General features: G+C 41.8%; 1 protein-coding gene across 1 annotated transcript in view; it reads right to left on the reverse strand.

The window, feature by feature from the left end:
* grik4 (glutamate receptor, ionotropic, kainate 4) overlaps nucleotides 1-17,521 on the reverse strand; it is a 364,478-nt gene that overhangs the window by 27,509 nt on the left and 319,448 nt on the right. Inside the window, exon 12 of the mRNA XM_085429452.1 lies at nucleotides 13,343-13,450. Within this exon, the coding sequence (XP_085285578.1) occupies nucleotides 13,343-13,450 (108 nt within the window). The remainder of the gene's footprint in view (nucleotides 1-13,342; nucleotides 13,451-17,521) is intronic.

The following is a 17,521-nucleotide window of genomic DNA, read 5'->3' on the forward strand; positions in this document are numbered from 1 at the left end:
CAGTTCCCACTAAAAGGGTTAAAGCAAACTTGTTTCACCACTTCAGGCAAAAGCACACCATTGAATACAACCAGGTTATGACAGCATACAGGGAGTGCAGAATAGGCAAGTTGTATTTTTGAGGAATAATTTTATTATTGAACAACAACCATGTTCTCAATGAACCCAAAAAACTCATTAATATCAAAGCTGAATGTTTTTGGAAGTAGTTTTTAGTTTGTTTTTAGTTTTAGCTATTTTAGGGGGATATCTGTGTGTGCATGTGACTATTACAGCTTGGAGTAAGACAACATGCATGAAGAGGATGATGTGGACAAAATACTCATTTGCCTAATAATTCTGCACTCCCTGTACAAGGATAAGATCACATCTGGTGATGTGTGACCCAGAAGTAAACAAATCACTCATCGACACTGGAGCGTTTGCTTTTTACACTCCACATGACATAAGTGCAAACGGTGGATAGAATTACTGATGCAGCTACATATTGTTTTGCCAATGATATGATATCAATCCAGGTGGTGGAAAAGGAGCAACTGGTTAAAAAACTCGACCAAAGATTGACATCGCAGGGAGGAAAAATTTTTCAATTTCAGTTTTATTATGTGACATCGCAGGCTTGTGAAGAGTTACTGTAATTGCTACTGCTGCTGCTGGCACCTCCTGGCAATAAATTCACACTTTGAATTAGGTTGTCAGTCATCAATGACAACAACTCACTGGAAGAGAAGGATGGGAAATGCCCTTAATCCGGTTTGCACTAATAATAAAAACAACTACAGATTGGGATTAAACAAAACAAAAACAAAACAGGTGACTGAAGAAGACAAACCCTCGGTACATCATGGGAATCCCCCAGCAGCCTAAACCTACTGCAAGAAACTAAGGGAGGATTCAGGGTCACCTCATCCAACCCTAACTATATTCTTTAGCAAAAAGGAACATTTTAAGACTAATCTTAAAAACAGAGAGGGTATCCGTCTCCTCAGTTGAAAATGGAAGCTGGTTTCACAGAAGACGGGCCTGAAAGCTGAAGGCTCTGCCTGCCATTCTACTTTTAATAAAATAACTAAATAAGTCCAGAGTCTGCGAGCGAAGAGCTCTAATGGCGTGATATGGTAATAAAGTCATTAAGATAAGATGGGGCCTGATTATTCAAGACCTTGTATGTGAGGAGCAGGATTTTGAATTCGATTCTGGATTTTTACAGGGAGCCATTGAAGAGAAGCCAGTATAGGAGAAATATGCTTTCTTTCTAGTCCCTGTCAGTATTCTTACTACAGCAGTTTGAATCAACTGAAAGCTTTCAGGAAGTTTTAAGGACATCCTGATCCTAGAAGTAATGAATGAACTAGTTTTTTCAGCATCACTCTGAGACAGGATGTTTCTAATTTTGGGCGTTTCTAGTTTTGAAGATATTGCGCAAATGGAAGAAAGCACTCCCACATATTTATTTAATATGCACATTAAGGACATATCTGGTTCAGATTCCTCACAGTGTTACTGGAGGCCAAGGTAATGCATCTGGTTAGATACCATATTTCTATATTTTTAAGCCCGAGTACAATAACCTCTGTTTTATCTGAATTATCTGAAGCAGAAAACCAGAGGTCATACAGGTCTTTATGTCTTTAAGACATTTCTATTTTAAGACATCTGGCTTCATGGATAGATAAAGTGGGGTGTCATCTGCATAGCAGTGACAATGTATGCTATGCCTTCTAATGATATTGCCTAAGAGAAGCATTTATAATGAAAACAGAATTGGTCCAAGCACTGAACCCTGTGGAACACCATAATTAGGTAACACTTTATGCAATCTGTAACCTCAGTGTGTAAAGAGGACTCTCCACTTACATGAACAAATTGGTGTCAATTAGATAGATACAATTCAACCACTGCAGAGCAGTACCTTTAATACCTACAGCATGCTCCAATTGCTGTAATAAAATATCATGTTCAACAGCACTGAGCGCTGCACTGAGGTCTAGCAGGTCAAGCACAGAGATGAGTCCACATTTTGTACTGCTTTCAATTTCTGTGCGCATAGCGCGATCATACACTCGGTATGACAGACAGACGCTTCTGGAGCTACGTTCGTCAGCCAGTTCGGACTTTACAGCGGGTTTCGACTCCGTGGACGCTCTGCTGCCTGGGATCCTTTGTTTACTTGCGCGACATAGAGGGAAAACAAAGAGGGGGAAACGCGGAGTTTTGTGCCGAATGCGACAGAGAAACAGCAAGCCACCTCTCCCCAGCATCCTGCTCGCGAATCTCCAGTCTCTGGACAACAAACTTGACGAGCTGCGTGCACAGATTAAACACCAACAAGACATCAGGAACTGCTGCGTTCTGGCCTTCACAGAGACATGGCTGGAGCCCAGCGTCCCCGACTGCGCCATCACGCCGGATGGATTCAGTGTTTACCGGGGAGACCGAACGAAGGACTCAGGCAAGAAAAGGGGAGGAGGGGTGTGCTTTATGGTTAACTCCTTGTGGGCTAGAGATGTGTGTATCTTAAAAACTTACTGCTCTCAGAGCCTCGAGCTGCTGACCATTAAAGTCAGGCCTTTTTACCTCCCGAGGGAGTTCAGCTCAGTTCTCCTCTCAGCTGTTTACATTCCTCCACACGCTAATAAAGCTACGGCTATGGACGAACTGTATGACATCATTACTGGACTCGAGAACAAAAATCCAGAAGCTGCCTTTATTGTGCTGGGTGACTTCAACAGAGCCAACATGAAGAAGGTTCTCCCCAAATACTATCAGCACATCTCCTTCCCCACAAGAGGTGATCAAACATTGGACCACTGTTACACTCCATTCAAAGAGTGCTACAAACCCCTCCCCCGCCCAGCTTTTGGTAAGGCAGACCATTGTTCTGCTGCTGCCTGCATACAGACAAAGACTGAAATAGGAAAAACCAGCTTCCAGGGTTATTTACAAATGGGACAGTGAGGCTGAGGAGGTCCTGCAGGACTGCTTTGACACAACTGACTGGCAGATATTTGTGGATGCAGCTGATGGCAACATCAATGGCACAGACTCTGTCATTGGATATATTGGAAAGTGTATGGATGATACCATCACAAAAACCACTGTCCGCATATATCCAAATCAGAAACCCTGGGTAAATAAAGACGTTCGCGCCAAGCTAAAAGTGCGGACCTCTGCCTTTAACTCCGGGGATGCTGATGCATATAAAGCAGCCAGGTACGACCTCCGAAAGTCCATAAAAAAGGCCAGAAAGGACTACAGGGAAAAAATGGAGTCCAGCTACCACAGCTTTGACACCAGGCGACTGTGGAATGGACTGCGCTGCATCACTGACTACAAGAAGGTCAACACAGGCAGTGTTCAGCCCACTGCATCTCTTGCAGACGAGCTTAACAACTTCTATGCTCGTTTTGACGCAGACAACAGAGAGCAGATCCTCTACCCTCAGGAGGACAGTGAGGCTGCAACTTTAACTCTGAAAACAGAAGCTGTGAGATGGACCTTTAAAAAGGTAAATCCTCACAAAGCTCCAGGACCGGACGGCATCCCAGGCCGGCTACTCAGAGTGTGTGCAGACGAGCTGGCAGAGGTGTTCACCAACATCTTCAACCTCTCCCTGAGGCAGTCAGTGGTCCCCACGTCCCTCAAAGCATCCACCATCATTCCCGTTCCCAAAAAATCAGTGGTCTCCTGTCTGAATGACTACCGTCCTGCTGCACTGACATCCGTCATCATGAAGTGCCTGGAGCGGCTGGTGAAAGGTCACATCTGCTCCTCCCTCCCTGACACACTGGACCCTCTTCAGTTTGCCTATCGGACAAACAGAGCCACAGAGGATGCCATCGCCCTGGCAACGCACACCACCCTCACTCACCTGGAGAAAGGGAATACATATGCAAGGATGCTCTTCATCGACTACAGCTCGGCATTTAACACCATCATCCCCTCGAAACTTGCCACGAAGCTCGTCGACCTTGGGCTGGGAACACCAATCTGCAGATGGATTCTAAACTTCCTCACAAACAGGCCCCAGGTGGTGAGAGTTGGTAAGCACACCTCCTCATCACTCATCCTAAACACAGGTACGCCACAGGGTTGTGTGCTTAGCCCCCTCCTATATTCCCTGTTCACACACGACTGTGTTGCTAAACAAGAGTCCAACATCATCATCAAGTTTGCGGCTGACACAACCATCATAGGCCTCATCACAGACAATGATGAGACGGCCTATAGAGAGGAGGTGATGGCACTGTACGAGTGGTGCCTGGAAAATAACCTGACTCTCAACATCAGCAAAACTAGAGAGATGATAGTGGACTACCGGAAACGACCAGTCAGAGAACACCAGCCCATCCACATCAACGGTGTCAAGGTCGGAAGGGTCAGCAGCTTCAAATTCCTTGGAGTCAACATCATTGAGGACTTCTCCTGGACCCTTCACACAGACACTGCTATCAGGAAAGCTCGCCAGCGGCTTTACTTCCTGAGGAGGCTGAGGAAGTTTAGCATGAATGCCAACATCACCTCAAATTTTTACAGGTGTGCAATTGAGAGCTTGCTGACGAGCTGCATCACAGTTTGGTACAGAAGCTGCTCTGCCAGCAGCCGTAAATCACTACAGAGGGTGTTGAAGGCAGTAGAGCACATCATTTAGTCATCTTTTCTCTTTTACCATGTCTCTCTAATATTTTGCTCCTTACTATTTTTCTATTTTTTTTTTATTATTTTTTTTATTATATTTTCTCCTACTGTATTATGCTGCTGAGTGACTGCTGCTCGTCAAACACATTTCATTGCAATGTTGACCCTGTGCTAACTTGCATATGACAAATAAAACTGAAAACTGAAACTGAACTGTCAGAGGCCATAAGAAGATCATTTGTAACCTTCACTAAAGCTGTTTCTGTGCAGTGATGAGCTCTGAAACCTGACTGAAACTCTTCAAATAAACCATTCCTCTGCAGATGATCACTTATTTGTTTTCCAACTACACTTTCAAGAATCTTTGAGATAAAAGGAAGGTTAGAAACTGGTCTATAATTACAATTGAAGAAAAAGAGTCTAAATAAATATCAGTTGTATGGAAAGTAGCTGTACATAATGTTACATCTGTGAGATGGTTGCAAGTAATTTTTTCTCTTATGGCTAAAATATTAACAAGACAACCTATGTGGGAGTAGCGTTCAGGTAGCTGTTAGCTCATTAACATCTTTTAACTGTAAAACCAGTCTGGCCTTATGTAACATCAGTAAATCCTTTCATTTAAGTGTGCATGAGCGATAATATTAACTGCTGAAGCTTAAGAGCAACTTGTAGTCACTCCTCCCTACAATTGCATAGCAAAGAAACAGTAACTTGAAAGGATGAATGTATTGGTTGCTGCTACAACACTTAATTAGGGAAAAACGAATTCACTTTCAAGCTTCTCGTTGATTTATGTGCCGTACCATATTTATTATATATGTCTTGTGTCATTAGAAAGCCCAGTCCCTTAGAGTAAGGCTAGAAAATATTGCCTTGTATCTCTCCATCCCACAGCGTTGACCTGGTTAAGTACACACTAATATAATCAGACCTGGAAACATCAATCACTCCAGTAAAAACCCCACAGCAATCAATAACACAGCAGGCTGTCTGACTGTTATCTAGCCAACACGTTTCTCTGCTTTTATGCCTCTGCTTTTTCTTCATTACTTTTCCTTGGTTTCAATTTATCCTTCTTTCTCTGAGCTTCCAGTTTTTCTATAAAAATGTCCGGTCGAAGCCGTACAACAATCAGTGCTCAGCTGCAGAAATAGAAACGCAACTGCTCTTAAAAAGTCTGACTTGTCCAAAAAAACCCAGAACCCAAACAGACACTGAAAAAAGCGAAAAGACCACTTCCAATAAAAAGTTGTCAATAAAAAAGTCGAGAACAAAATAATATATATATATATAAACGATATAAAAGCATGAAAGGCCTATACAAAATTACTAAAGGAAATTCTATGTGCCATCTTTTGCACACCACAGCAAAACAGCCGTATAAAGCTATGAGTTTGAAGCTATAAAGAAATGCAGACTTTTAAAGCAGCCTCTTATTCCCAAGCCATGAGGAGTCTGGTTGCAGACTGATAATGTCAGTGGAGGAAAAACACTTTTACATATGCACAAGCAAGTGCGCACACACAGGCTGCCAGGTGCACTGGTGGGTGTTGTTCACATTCAGCTTCAGACACCACAGTGGAGTTTCCACTTTCTAAAACCTCAGGGTGTTCAAGATGTCTTCAGACAGCCCCTCCTCGCTTTCCTCTGCTGTTTTCTTATCCTTCTAAAACTTGCTCTCCTGAGCACAGCAAACTGGCAGCTGAGATATAATTCTCTCACCGCGGCTGTGAAGTCCGTTTTGAAGAAGAGCCGCCGATGCCCTGACAATATTCGTTAAAAATACTGGGTCATTAGAAAAGAGGCCAGGTCACGTTAATTTTTCATAAAGCCACTGCGACAAAACCGTTTTGCTCTTTACAACAAATACAAATACGCCCAAGTTGGAAAAAGAAAGAAGGAGTACACATAAACTCTGAGAAATGGGGTCAGATCTCGTGTCTCTGTCTGCAAATTCATGTGCACATGCCTCAGTGCCTCTGAGCCTGTGTGCCAGTAAATCTGCCTCCGTGTCTGCTTTTATCAGCCGGCACTATGTGCACTATGTTGAATTTTTACCAATACGTATGTGAGTGGATATGAAAGCACTCAGTGACACAAGGGTACTCTGAAAGAAAACTGAAAAGGATGGCCGAGGGTGCTGCAGCTGAAAAAGTCAGAAAATGACTCTTCCAAAGAGGAATGTGTGGCAGGCATTAAGGACAAAAAAAGGGGACTGAGCTGGGATGTAAATATTGAGAAGTTAGGATTTTCAAAAGATTCGATTTTAAAATGAGGAATAAGACGGATTTACTGAACTCTGTGAGCACATTAGGAGCATTTTGACTAATTAAATAAATAATTCATTAACACCAAAGGGCATTTAATTATTTCCTAGTGGTATAACAACCACCTGTATGAAACAAACCAAGTGGAAAAACAAGAATATAATCCGAAAATCTTTTGTATAAATGAGCGCCAGAAGCAGTTAGTGTTAGATTTTTATGCAGCTTTACAAAAAAACTGAAAACCAGATGTTGAAACAATGTTTCAGGTCATTGCTCCTGATTTGCAGCACTGTTTATCTTGCACCTTGCGTACTTGTGTTTGTGTGGTTGGAGTACAGGGTGAATAAAAATGTTCAGTATGTGTGATTTCTATCACTTGAGACAAACCTTCAAAGACAAACAAGCATAAGTTAAGCTGCTGTGTGAGTCCAGCTCATTGATGCTCGCGTCTTCTCTTTACGATCACACTGGATTCGAGCATTAGCTCCTGGTTTGAATCAGGTGCTCAATGCTTCTTGAGAAGTTTCTTCAAAAACTTTAACGTATACCCACCCATCGGTCTGGCACTGAGACACTTCACAACCTGCGGTGTAGCTCTAGAAACACAGCAGCTACACGATCACAATGGATGTCAAGAGGGAACACTAAGAATTGATGCTATAGAACAGAAAAGAGATTAATCTTTTTATTTTTTGGTTTGTTTGTGTTTTGCTGGATGATGCTCTACTGCACTTCAGGACAGAGAGGAAATGCAATACCACACATAATATAAAACAATTTTATCTCCAGGTAACAAAGAATTGGTTTTTCTATTGCATCACCGCGACGGTGTAAAGACATTTTCACTAAGACCTCAACAGTGCCTGTAACAAACTCAATCAATAATTGCAAACACATGGCTTGTGGCCCTGCAGTAAAGTGATAATCAATTCTGCGACTGTAGTTTTTATTTTTATTTTTTCTGGAGCTGTTTGTGAAATTAAAGTGGGGAAGGTGACAGCTATATGTAATGAGACTGCTCTGTAAGGCCCAGGTGGACACGTCAAAAGTTGCATTAAAAAACAAGCGGAAAACGAACGGAGGAGAGCATCCTTAAAGCGTCTGCACAAGTGCACACAAACGCACACATTCTCCCAGGCCGGCGGTACAGGTAAGGAATTCTTATAGAGGCTTTCAGCTGTGGCTCGTCTGCCGCCCACAAGCGAGATAACAGCGACACAGCAATCACACCATGATGAATGAGCTGTGATAGGCACTGAAAATTGCTCCTTGGTGGCTTCCGAAGTTTGGTCCAGGGACTCTATATATCCAAAGTGAAATCAAAGCTTTGCGCTCAGCCAATTCTTTCTTTCACAGCCTCTTTCTGTTGTGAAAACATTGTCTCATTTGTACTCCAACTCAACCTCAACACGCACACATCTCTACAGTCCCCTGATGCCGTTCCCTCCTGTGCAAAATGAACCGTTCCGTTTGAATCCCTATCAGTCTCAATGAGACCACTGAGTTGTTCTTTGGCGAAATATGGCAATATGTCCTTCCCCTATTCCCAAGGATTGCAGCTGATAAGCCAGTTACAACAACACAGTGGGCCAATTGTTTCTGCTTACAGGGCTACTCTGTGCCTTATCATCTGATTCATCAGCGAGGAGGAGGAGGAGGAGGAGTTGAGCGAGTCATGTCTGTGTTCTGTGTTGTATTCAATGAGTGAGTGAATGACGTGCTGCTGACTAACAATCTGAATCTTTGTATTGTGTTTTTTTTGGATTCTTTTTATTTCCTCTTGTGTGTTTCTATTAATTTTACCTCCTGTCATCGGCTTTCTCCTCTTCTTTGTTTGCCCTGTCCTTTTTAGTTTCACCTCTGTCTTCTGTTCCAGTTAGTTGTAATGAGAATTTATAGTTTCTCAGTCTAGTTTATCCACTTGATCAGCTAAAAGTGTCTCAGTGCTCTAGCACGTTTATTCTCATCACTTTTTGTTCTGGCCGAGTTTCCCTGGACTGATGCTGTATTCAGTTTGCCTCAGAAATTGGTTATCAGTGCTGGACGTGACGTCACCCCTGAGTTGAGTGCATTCCAGTAGTCCAGTAGGAAAAGGTTTTGCTCATTAGGCACAGCACTAGCAGTACAGTGCAATACTTTCTTTCGTACTTAAAGATACAGCTGTAGCAGGTTCATGGAGAAATACACAACATTAGTGATACAGATAGCAAGTTTTAGAGTTTTACTAATGTTTTGTGAGCTAATGCTATCTTGGACTGTGAAGTCAGGGTTACTGGGGATGCTCTGACTTTCCCAGTTGAAAGTCATGAGTCAGGCACAGGAGGCACAGGCATGTGGGCACATGATTGAAAGAATGAAAGCAGAACCTTTATTAAATATAACCACGCTGAAACTCACTAAGGGCTAATGGGGACCTAAACACACCTGAACTAAATCAGAGTAACGAAGCAAGAGAAGGAAGCTTAACACAATGAAGGAGAGACGGAGAACTACCAGAAAAAAGATGGGACATAACCAAACATCCAACACAGAGATGGAAACTTGACAACAAAACACAGAATAACTGAAGCAAACTAAAGCCATGAAGTAAAGCTAGGCAGCGACATTAATTGACCTACAAATGCAAGATTAGCACAAGCAAAACAGCGCAACCTGCAAAAGTAATAAAACAAAAGTTCAGGAATAATACATGATGTTGTATTATTTATATTACATAACCGTTTGTTTGGCTCCTTAGCAAGGTACAGCACTAGCAGCTGGTTGGACACATTCATGTTACTGCCACATTAGAGGACACTGTGGAATATCTGTGGATATCACACATTTGATGTGACAGTCTGTCCATTTTGGTGAGGCCAATTTGCAGAAAACACACTAAAGTAGGTATTTTGTCATTTTCACAGGTTAGAGTAGTTGTTTTTTAATTAAAGGATCACACAATATTATTCAAAAAAGGACGTTTATTAAAAAGCTGAACATAGGAGCTCTGATTTGAATCAGCTGAGCAAACTAAAGGCATAGTTAGTTAGTTAGGTAGTTGGGACTGGTTACCTTACTGGTCCTACGGATCCAGGTGCACATTTGTTCTGACCGACTTCAGTGGCTGAGTAAGCTATGGTTGCTAGATCAAGACTAGCAACCTTAAAATGGACATCCCAGAAACGTTCCTTACCTGGATAATCGAACAAAATCTTGCACAAATAGACAGTTTGTCTTTTAACAGATACAGGAAAGTTTGAAACTTTTTTTGAATAATTGATAGAATTACTGATCTAGCTGAATTTTTGATTTTTTTTACAAAAACTCACCATTTTTATTGAAACCAGATTGATAAACGACCCCATACTATGTGACAACATTGTGACAACATTGTGACAACATTGTGACAAAGTGTCAGAGTGTCGCTGATGGTTAATTACATTTTATTACAATTGCCTGGAAAAATGAAGGGGATACCAATTTTGAGCGACCACCTTAAACTTCGATTTATTGAAGGAAAAGTTACTGAAAGATTTTTCAGTGATCACCAATTCATGCAGGAGTACAAAGTCTGACAACCAACCAGTCTGCTGTGCAGTGCAATGCTATTTCTTTTTCTTATTTCTTTTGCACTTAAAAACACAGCTGTAGCACATTCATGGTTAGAGCCTGATCTTTGTGTATGACTTACACAAATGGTCTCAAATAGAAAACAGTGGGTGTACAGTTCATATGCAGTACATATCATTTACATATGCATTTTACAGTTTTACTTATGTTTATGTGAACTGCTGAACTCAGGTAAAGTTCGTGTTTTTGGCCTGCTCCAGCTTTCTGAGTTGGAAGTCACGTGTTTTGTGAAAAATGTGGATCTAAAATGCAGATCTGAGGCTCAGAATTTAAAGAACAAAAAGGGAACCTTTGTTAAGGTGAAGCAGGTAGTCCAGCAGGCAGCAGAAAACCAAATCCAAACAGGGGATTGTTGAAGGAAGACTCATAGACAATGCAACACCAACAAAGAACTAAGGCAAAGTGACGCTTTAAAAACACACAGAGATGAGATGCAAACTAAGAATTGACATACACAGCAAAAACTCCAGTGTTAAATTAACACTGGAGTTTTTGCTGTGTAGAATAAATAATAAATAATACTAGAAAGTCCACAAATGAAAAATGACCATGACAAGTGTGATTTGAAGGGGTGTTCCAGTCCAAAGTCCTGACTGAAAACTCAAAAATGACAGCAAACTTCAGATAAACGCTTGGCGGACCCAAACCCTGGGAGAGGTGATGAGCAGTAGTAGTCAAACGAACGCACCATAACTCTTTAGTCCATTAAAACTGTTGCATTTAGGTCCTACTTCTTGGAACATTGTGACGGTTTCAACTTGGACTTATTTTTCACTTCTGGAGTTCCCCAACATGCATTAATATCAAAGCTGCTGGAAAATACAACACAGGGGTGCTTATAGAGAACCTTACATTATTCTCAAAAGGTTTGGAAAAGACTTAAATATCCTCTCAAGTAATTAAAGTAGGTATATAATTACTGAAGGTTAATTTAGCACTGTTCAAAATGTGCAATAGCAACTGAGCTTCTGTACTGTTAAATAAATGTCATAGTTCAGGCGTTCTGCACACTGTATGACATGAATGACACGGGGAAAGGTTTTGCTGGTTTTGCCTGCAGCTTTTCAGTTCACCATTCCTCTTTTGAAATATCTACTGCGAAATCTGCGACATCCATTTTTATGCATGACTCACTGCTAATCATGTTGATATACTCATATGTAATAACCACGGGTTGATAAAGTCAGAGGCATTTGAAGATTATAAGACTCAGCATGTTTGAAGTTGAGTGCTTTTCAGATTGCTGAAGCATCCTCCCTCATACCTGCAGAGGCCGTATATGTTAACTGTATGAAGGCGACAGCCTGACTTATGCCGCCCACTTCCTCGAGTCTCCAAGTGGCAAAAAGTGCATCAGTTAAACTTCTATCTCTAGGTCTTTTTGACAAACCTTTTTCCCCACACAGCTAATCTTTTATTTATTTACCGTGCAACTAAGCGCATCTTAAATGCTTTTATGGAGAGACTTATGTTAGATTTGTATTGTTGGATTGTCATTTATGCTTAGAAATATATATTTATATATGCTTAGAAGTATATAATCATTTGTAACTTACTGCAAATACTTACCAATATCCTCATTTACAGATCATTGCAACGAGACGACAAAAATGCAGAGGGGACAGAACTTTTGGAGAGAGATAGCGAGGGTAGTCGGGCCATGATTGCAGGCATTTTCCGCACCTTCAAGCGTGTCCGTGCAGACAAGCTATAAACTCTTTTCGCCTTAAGATATGGCTGGACAAAATGCCACATGTCAAAGCTCATTCTCTAGTTTATTAAATCTGTTTTCTGTTTGCGAAGTCTGTCATTCCATAGAGACGATTCCAGTCTGCCCTGCAGTAACTCAAGCTTTTCCCCTGCTTTCCCAGCATCCACCTTCTCACGTGCTCCTAATGCCATCTTTAACCCTGCAGTATTTATATTAATGCAGTTACATTTAATCGCTTCTATTCAACTGTTTTTTTTCTTGGACTTTGCTGTTGCTCAACAGCTGCCTGCAAAGATTCTAGTAAGGGGAATTGTACTTACATGTTTCTCAGCTGGGTGTTTCAGCACTAGATGTTTTACTGAGCTATAACAGCGTGAGACAGTTTGCCTAAAGCATGTTTTAGCTCTACTAATACAAGACTTGTCTAATTTGTCGGCCAAAAAAACTTGTGAGTTTCACAGAATTTTTGTGATTAGTCATTTTGAAATGTGTTTGGCCATTTGTGAAATAACGACAATCAGAGCAAGAGCACTGAGAGAAACTAGTTTCCTTGCTTTTTTTGTTTTTATATAATTTACTTGTGTTTAATCAATTAATTTATTAAATAAGTGAGTAATGAACCAGACACTTGATTTACTCAAGCACTGATTAAAAATAGTCCACATCAAGTGTATAATGAATGTTTTCATTGCAGGAAATATGTGTTTTTCTTTCTGAACTGTTTAAGGATTCTGATGAGTGATGATTGAACAAAGCAGATAAAGGAAGTTGCTCGAAACTGGCACCGCACCCCCCTCAAAACAAGTAGTTAGAGTAGTGAGAACTAGTGCTCACAGGGTCTATATTTACAACAAAGGCTGAGGATGGCTGACATGGTAAATTATTAGCTCCTGCTGATACACTCGGTACTCAGGGCAAAACAATTGAGCAGCATCAGATCCTCTGATCCCAAAAGGACTGAGTGTGGAAGTGAAAACACAAAATGGCTTTTTGATATGGTAATTGTCTGTCAACTAGAGAATGTCAGCCACATGTAGATCAGTCTGAGCTGAGCTAATAAAATGGCACAGAATACTGATGCGTGTGTGTGTGTCAGTGCGCATACAGTCCTTACCAGTATTGTTGTGATGATAAGAGTCGTGTTGAAGAGGGTGTCCGTCACATTGATAGATGGAAGCTTTCTCTCCATGGACAGTCCATCTTCAGAGTGCCACAGGCCAATCTGCAAAGTGAGCGTGCACGCGCGCGCGCACACACACACACACACACACACACACACACACACACACACACACACACACACACGCAAACAGATCACCTACTAAGACCATCAGTTGGAAAGGGCAACAGAAACAATCTATGCCTAATTCTCCCACTCTGTGTCTTGTCTTTAAAGGAGACTCAGTGTGACCTTCATAAAAGATTTGGGCCAGACAAAAAGCAGTGGACGGATCGCCACAGCCTGAGACTGTGTGACGGCAAAAGTTAGTGAGACGACCGAGAGAGAAACAGAAATAACACTCGTGGCTCCTGGAGGAGTGCACACAGGGCATGTGCTCAATCAAGAGGCAACAGAATGCATTCATTAAAGCAATTACCGGCAAATCCTATGGCACACAGCCACATTCTCATTACAGCTTGAGTGGGACTTCACACCTCCACCTCACACGGTGTCTTTCCTTTCAATCTGTTTCTGCCATCTCCTGTCTCGTTCATTTATTTACTCGACTCAAGGTTGCCAATCCTGAACTCTATGAGGAGAGTCTCTACAAAGGTTTGTAAATCAGCCGCATGCTGCACTGCTTTACTGGGACAGACATGGAAAACTATGGTGAAGGATTTTCTTGGGTTCTCTAAGCTGTTAAATTAAAAAGTGAAAAAAGAAAATCCAAGGTTCTGCATTAAAAGCGTTGTTAAACTTGACAATTTACTTTCTTCCTGTACTTACTATGGGAGTAATGTTGTGATACTCGTGACATTTATTTCACAAACTGTCATTTCATCCATATGACTGACGTTTGCATGCAGAAGGTAATCCTAAAATCAAAAAACGAGATGATGCGATCCTTTTTTTTTCAGTTGGTGTAATTTTTACTGACGCAGGTTATCTGTGGTTTAGATTTAATATGTGAGAGATAATTTAAGAGCTTTTCAAGCTCATCCTGCCTGCGATGTTTCCACACAGTCATTTATTGTTAAAACACTGTGTAACTGTTAGTTAGAGGAAAAGACGGCGCTTTCAGGATTTGAATAAATATTCCTAAAAACAACAGTTTAGATTCAGACTCTGTCAGTGACAAAGTATTGCACCTCCTCTCAAAGGCTGTAAACAAATTATATCTCTCAAAACAATAATCAGCTTCACCTAATTAAAAATATTATGTAGGAGGAGTGAATGAGAAAATATACTACCTAATTCAGCGGTGACACATTGTTGGCAAAATATAGTCGCATTCCTTGAATGAGCGCTTTGATTGCTGAACATGGAATAAAACCCTTGAGAATATTCCTGCTGGTCGGAGTCAGACGAGAGAGGACGAGATGTCAAAGTGATTGAAGTGTGATTAAAAAAAAATCCAATAAACAGACTTCTTCAAGCTTGGCCCTGGTTTGTTTCAAGGCTAAATTGCCAAATTTCTCTTGAGATTTCAGGCCATTCGTACTGATCTGTGCTACATTTGGAAGCCATTTAACTACTCTCCTAACACTGATAATGAATTCTGATGTGATATATATCTAAACTAGAAGTGAGAGCTCCCAGACTCAAAGATTTCCTTTGAGAGTATATGATCAAAGAGATCTTGCCTTCCATTTCCTCTGGTATACTTGTTGGGGAGAAACAGCACCTTGCTCTCACAAATAGACTACAGCTACCCAAACTGCCCGCACCAATGCACTGCACACTCTGCTACTGATGGCCTCGAGAAACAGAGGGGGGAGAAAATGTGAACATACTGCAGCATGACCAAAAAGGGGCCAGTGAAATATGCTGCTCAGCAATCAGCGTACACAATCAGCTGTCAGAGCCCGTGGAGGTGGTGGGATGTGGGAGTCTCTGGCTTGGCTAGGCTCAGCAGGTGTCACGAAAGGTCTGAGCATGGGGGTGACTAAGAGGGTAATGGGATGAGGTGGCACCGTGACTCTGGCCCAGGAAGTGTAGGTGGAGAGTGAGAGTAGCAGACGAGCAGGGGGAGAGGTAGCCAGGAAGGGAGAACAAACATATGCTGGAAGCGCAGGAACTGGCCGTTTGGTGGCCCTCCCCTCGACTCTGCTAACGCTAGGAGGAGATAAAGTGGAGATGTGCTCCCTGTGAGTCAGATCTCAGAAGAAGGCATATGCATGCATTAGCTAATGTAAGCAGGAACTCAAAACACACTGTGACATTTAACAAAGATGCTGAAAACGTTTAATGCTGTAATTATTCTTGAGACATTTTGCTATACATTACACTTTACTATTGGTTTATGCAGCAAAAAATGGTAGATTCTCATTATTTGGTATAAACTGGATGAAAAGATGAGAGCAAAGTGTCTAAAAGTTAGAGAGATGCTAATAAATAACTAATTAAAGTGATGAAGTATTAATCAGTGAGCACCACAGTCTGCTATTAATCTGCAGGCCAAGAGAGAACATCAGTAACCTTACGTGTCATTTCCCTCAATATGCATTTTCTAATAAGTGTGTAAGCTGAGTAAACTGTAAACCAGAGGGATCCCTAACCATTGCATGAATCCCGATGAAGTAACAATATTGAACCATTGCATAAAACGTCGTTATACACACAGCACAACCCAAGAAGCCATTAGACTCACAAGCTTTTATCGTGAAGAGAGGAAACAGCTCATTGCCATTCACCAGACTGTTTGTGTGCAACACAAGGGGCTGTATCCTGATGTTTCTCATATGCTGTGCCATTAATTTGGTATTTGCACTGCAGTTACTATAAATTAATACTGCACAGTGCATCCAGTGACTCTAGGAAATAAATTCAGGCTAAATTCGGGCTGCTGATGAAAAGCCTGCACCAGAAATGAGGAAGAACAGGATGTAAGAGAGAAGGGATTGGGTAAGAGCACAAGGAGAAGACACAGAGAGAGAGAGAGACACATCACATAAAAAGATGCATGGGAATGTCAATCACTTACTGAGTGGGTGTGGTGATACTGGCGAATGGAAAGAAAAAAAAATATCAATGAGAAAGTATAAGAAGCAGCCACCTAGGGAGCCAGAACATGAAAAAGCGACAGCAACAGGGAGACTAAAAAGAGAGAGAAAGTTTGTGTTTGAGTGTGTGTGTGGGTGCACGCTGAGAGGAAGAGAGACACACAGAGAGACTGACAACGACACTCTGACACAGTGGAAGGACACGTCCTGTGAGGGATTACCCACGGTTCATTCTGGAACCTGGAATTACAGCACGAGGAAAAGATTAGGGTGGCTGCTCACTGAAGCGTCAGCATTGGCTGATTTTCCTGTCAGAAAAATGCTGCATCCAATAGGGTGTAGCGAGACTGTGCCGTGACAGACACATCCATCATATATGAGAGAAGCAATAGTACCATTATCAAGCATAATGTCATACAGCCCACTTACACCGAGGCTAAAGCACTCAGGTGTCACAGCGGTGCAAATGAGTTTGGGACGACACTGAAATGTGTGGCTGCGTACTCGCGGGTGTGGGGCTGACGAATAGGACTATCCTCATGTCTGTACTGCGGATGCAAAGTATTCTCGCAGGAGATGGACTTACATGGCAGTATTTTGCTATCTAGGCCTGAAGAAAATATGCTGAAGTAGATGCAGTTTCTGCCTATCAGCGGACATTTCCACCAGTTGAATCAGCAACTAGCTGCTGGTAAAAACAGCGGGTAGTTATATTTAGAGCGTGCTCACTCTGCTTCACAACAATTGCATTGTTCAAACGAAGTACCGGCGTTCTGTGTTTGTGTGTGCAACTGTTATGCATGTTTTCTCTGTGGAATAGTGAGTGGGAAAAGTTCTTTTTTCCCCTTTTTTTTTCTTACACAAGCTCTCTACCGTATGACTCATCATCAGCAGGAAAGCGACTAATCAGGGTGGTGCCATAGGCAAACTTCAGGGGCTAGACAGACACAGGTGGTGGTGTAGGTGGTTGGATATGCCATACATTAAAGAGAGGACTGGGTAAACCACACAGTCGTGACTCTGTTGCCAAGTGATGAAAAGGAGCTACAAACTGTGGCACTTCTAGCTGTTATTTATTTCTGGTCAAGAACTCTCTAATCTCTGGCAGTGAGGGAAAAGTGATGAAAAA

This window comes from Rhamphochromis longiceps, linkage group LG14 (assembly GCF_057381845.1).
Source record: "Rhamphochromis longiceps isolate RC_006_pf linkage group LG14, R_longiceps_female_GT1.1, whole genome shotgun sequence".
Classification (NCBI taxonomy): Eukaryota; Metazoa; Chordata; class Actinopteri; order Cichliformes; family Cichlidae; genus Rhamphochromis; species Rhamphochromis longiceps.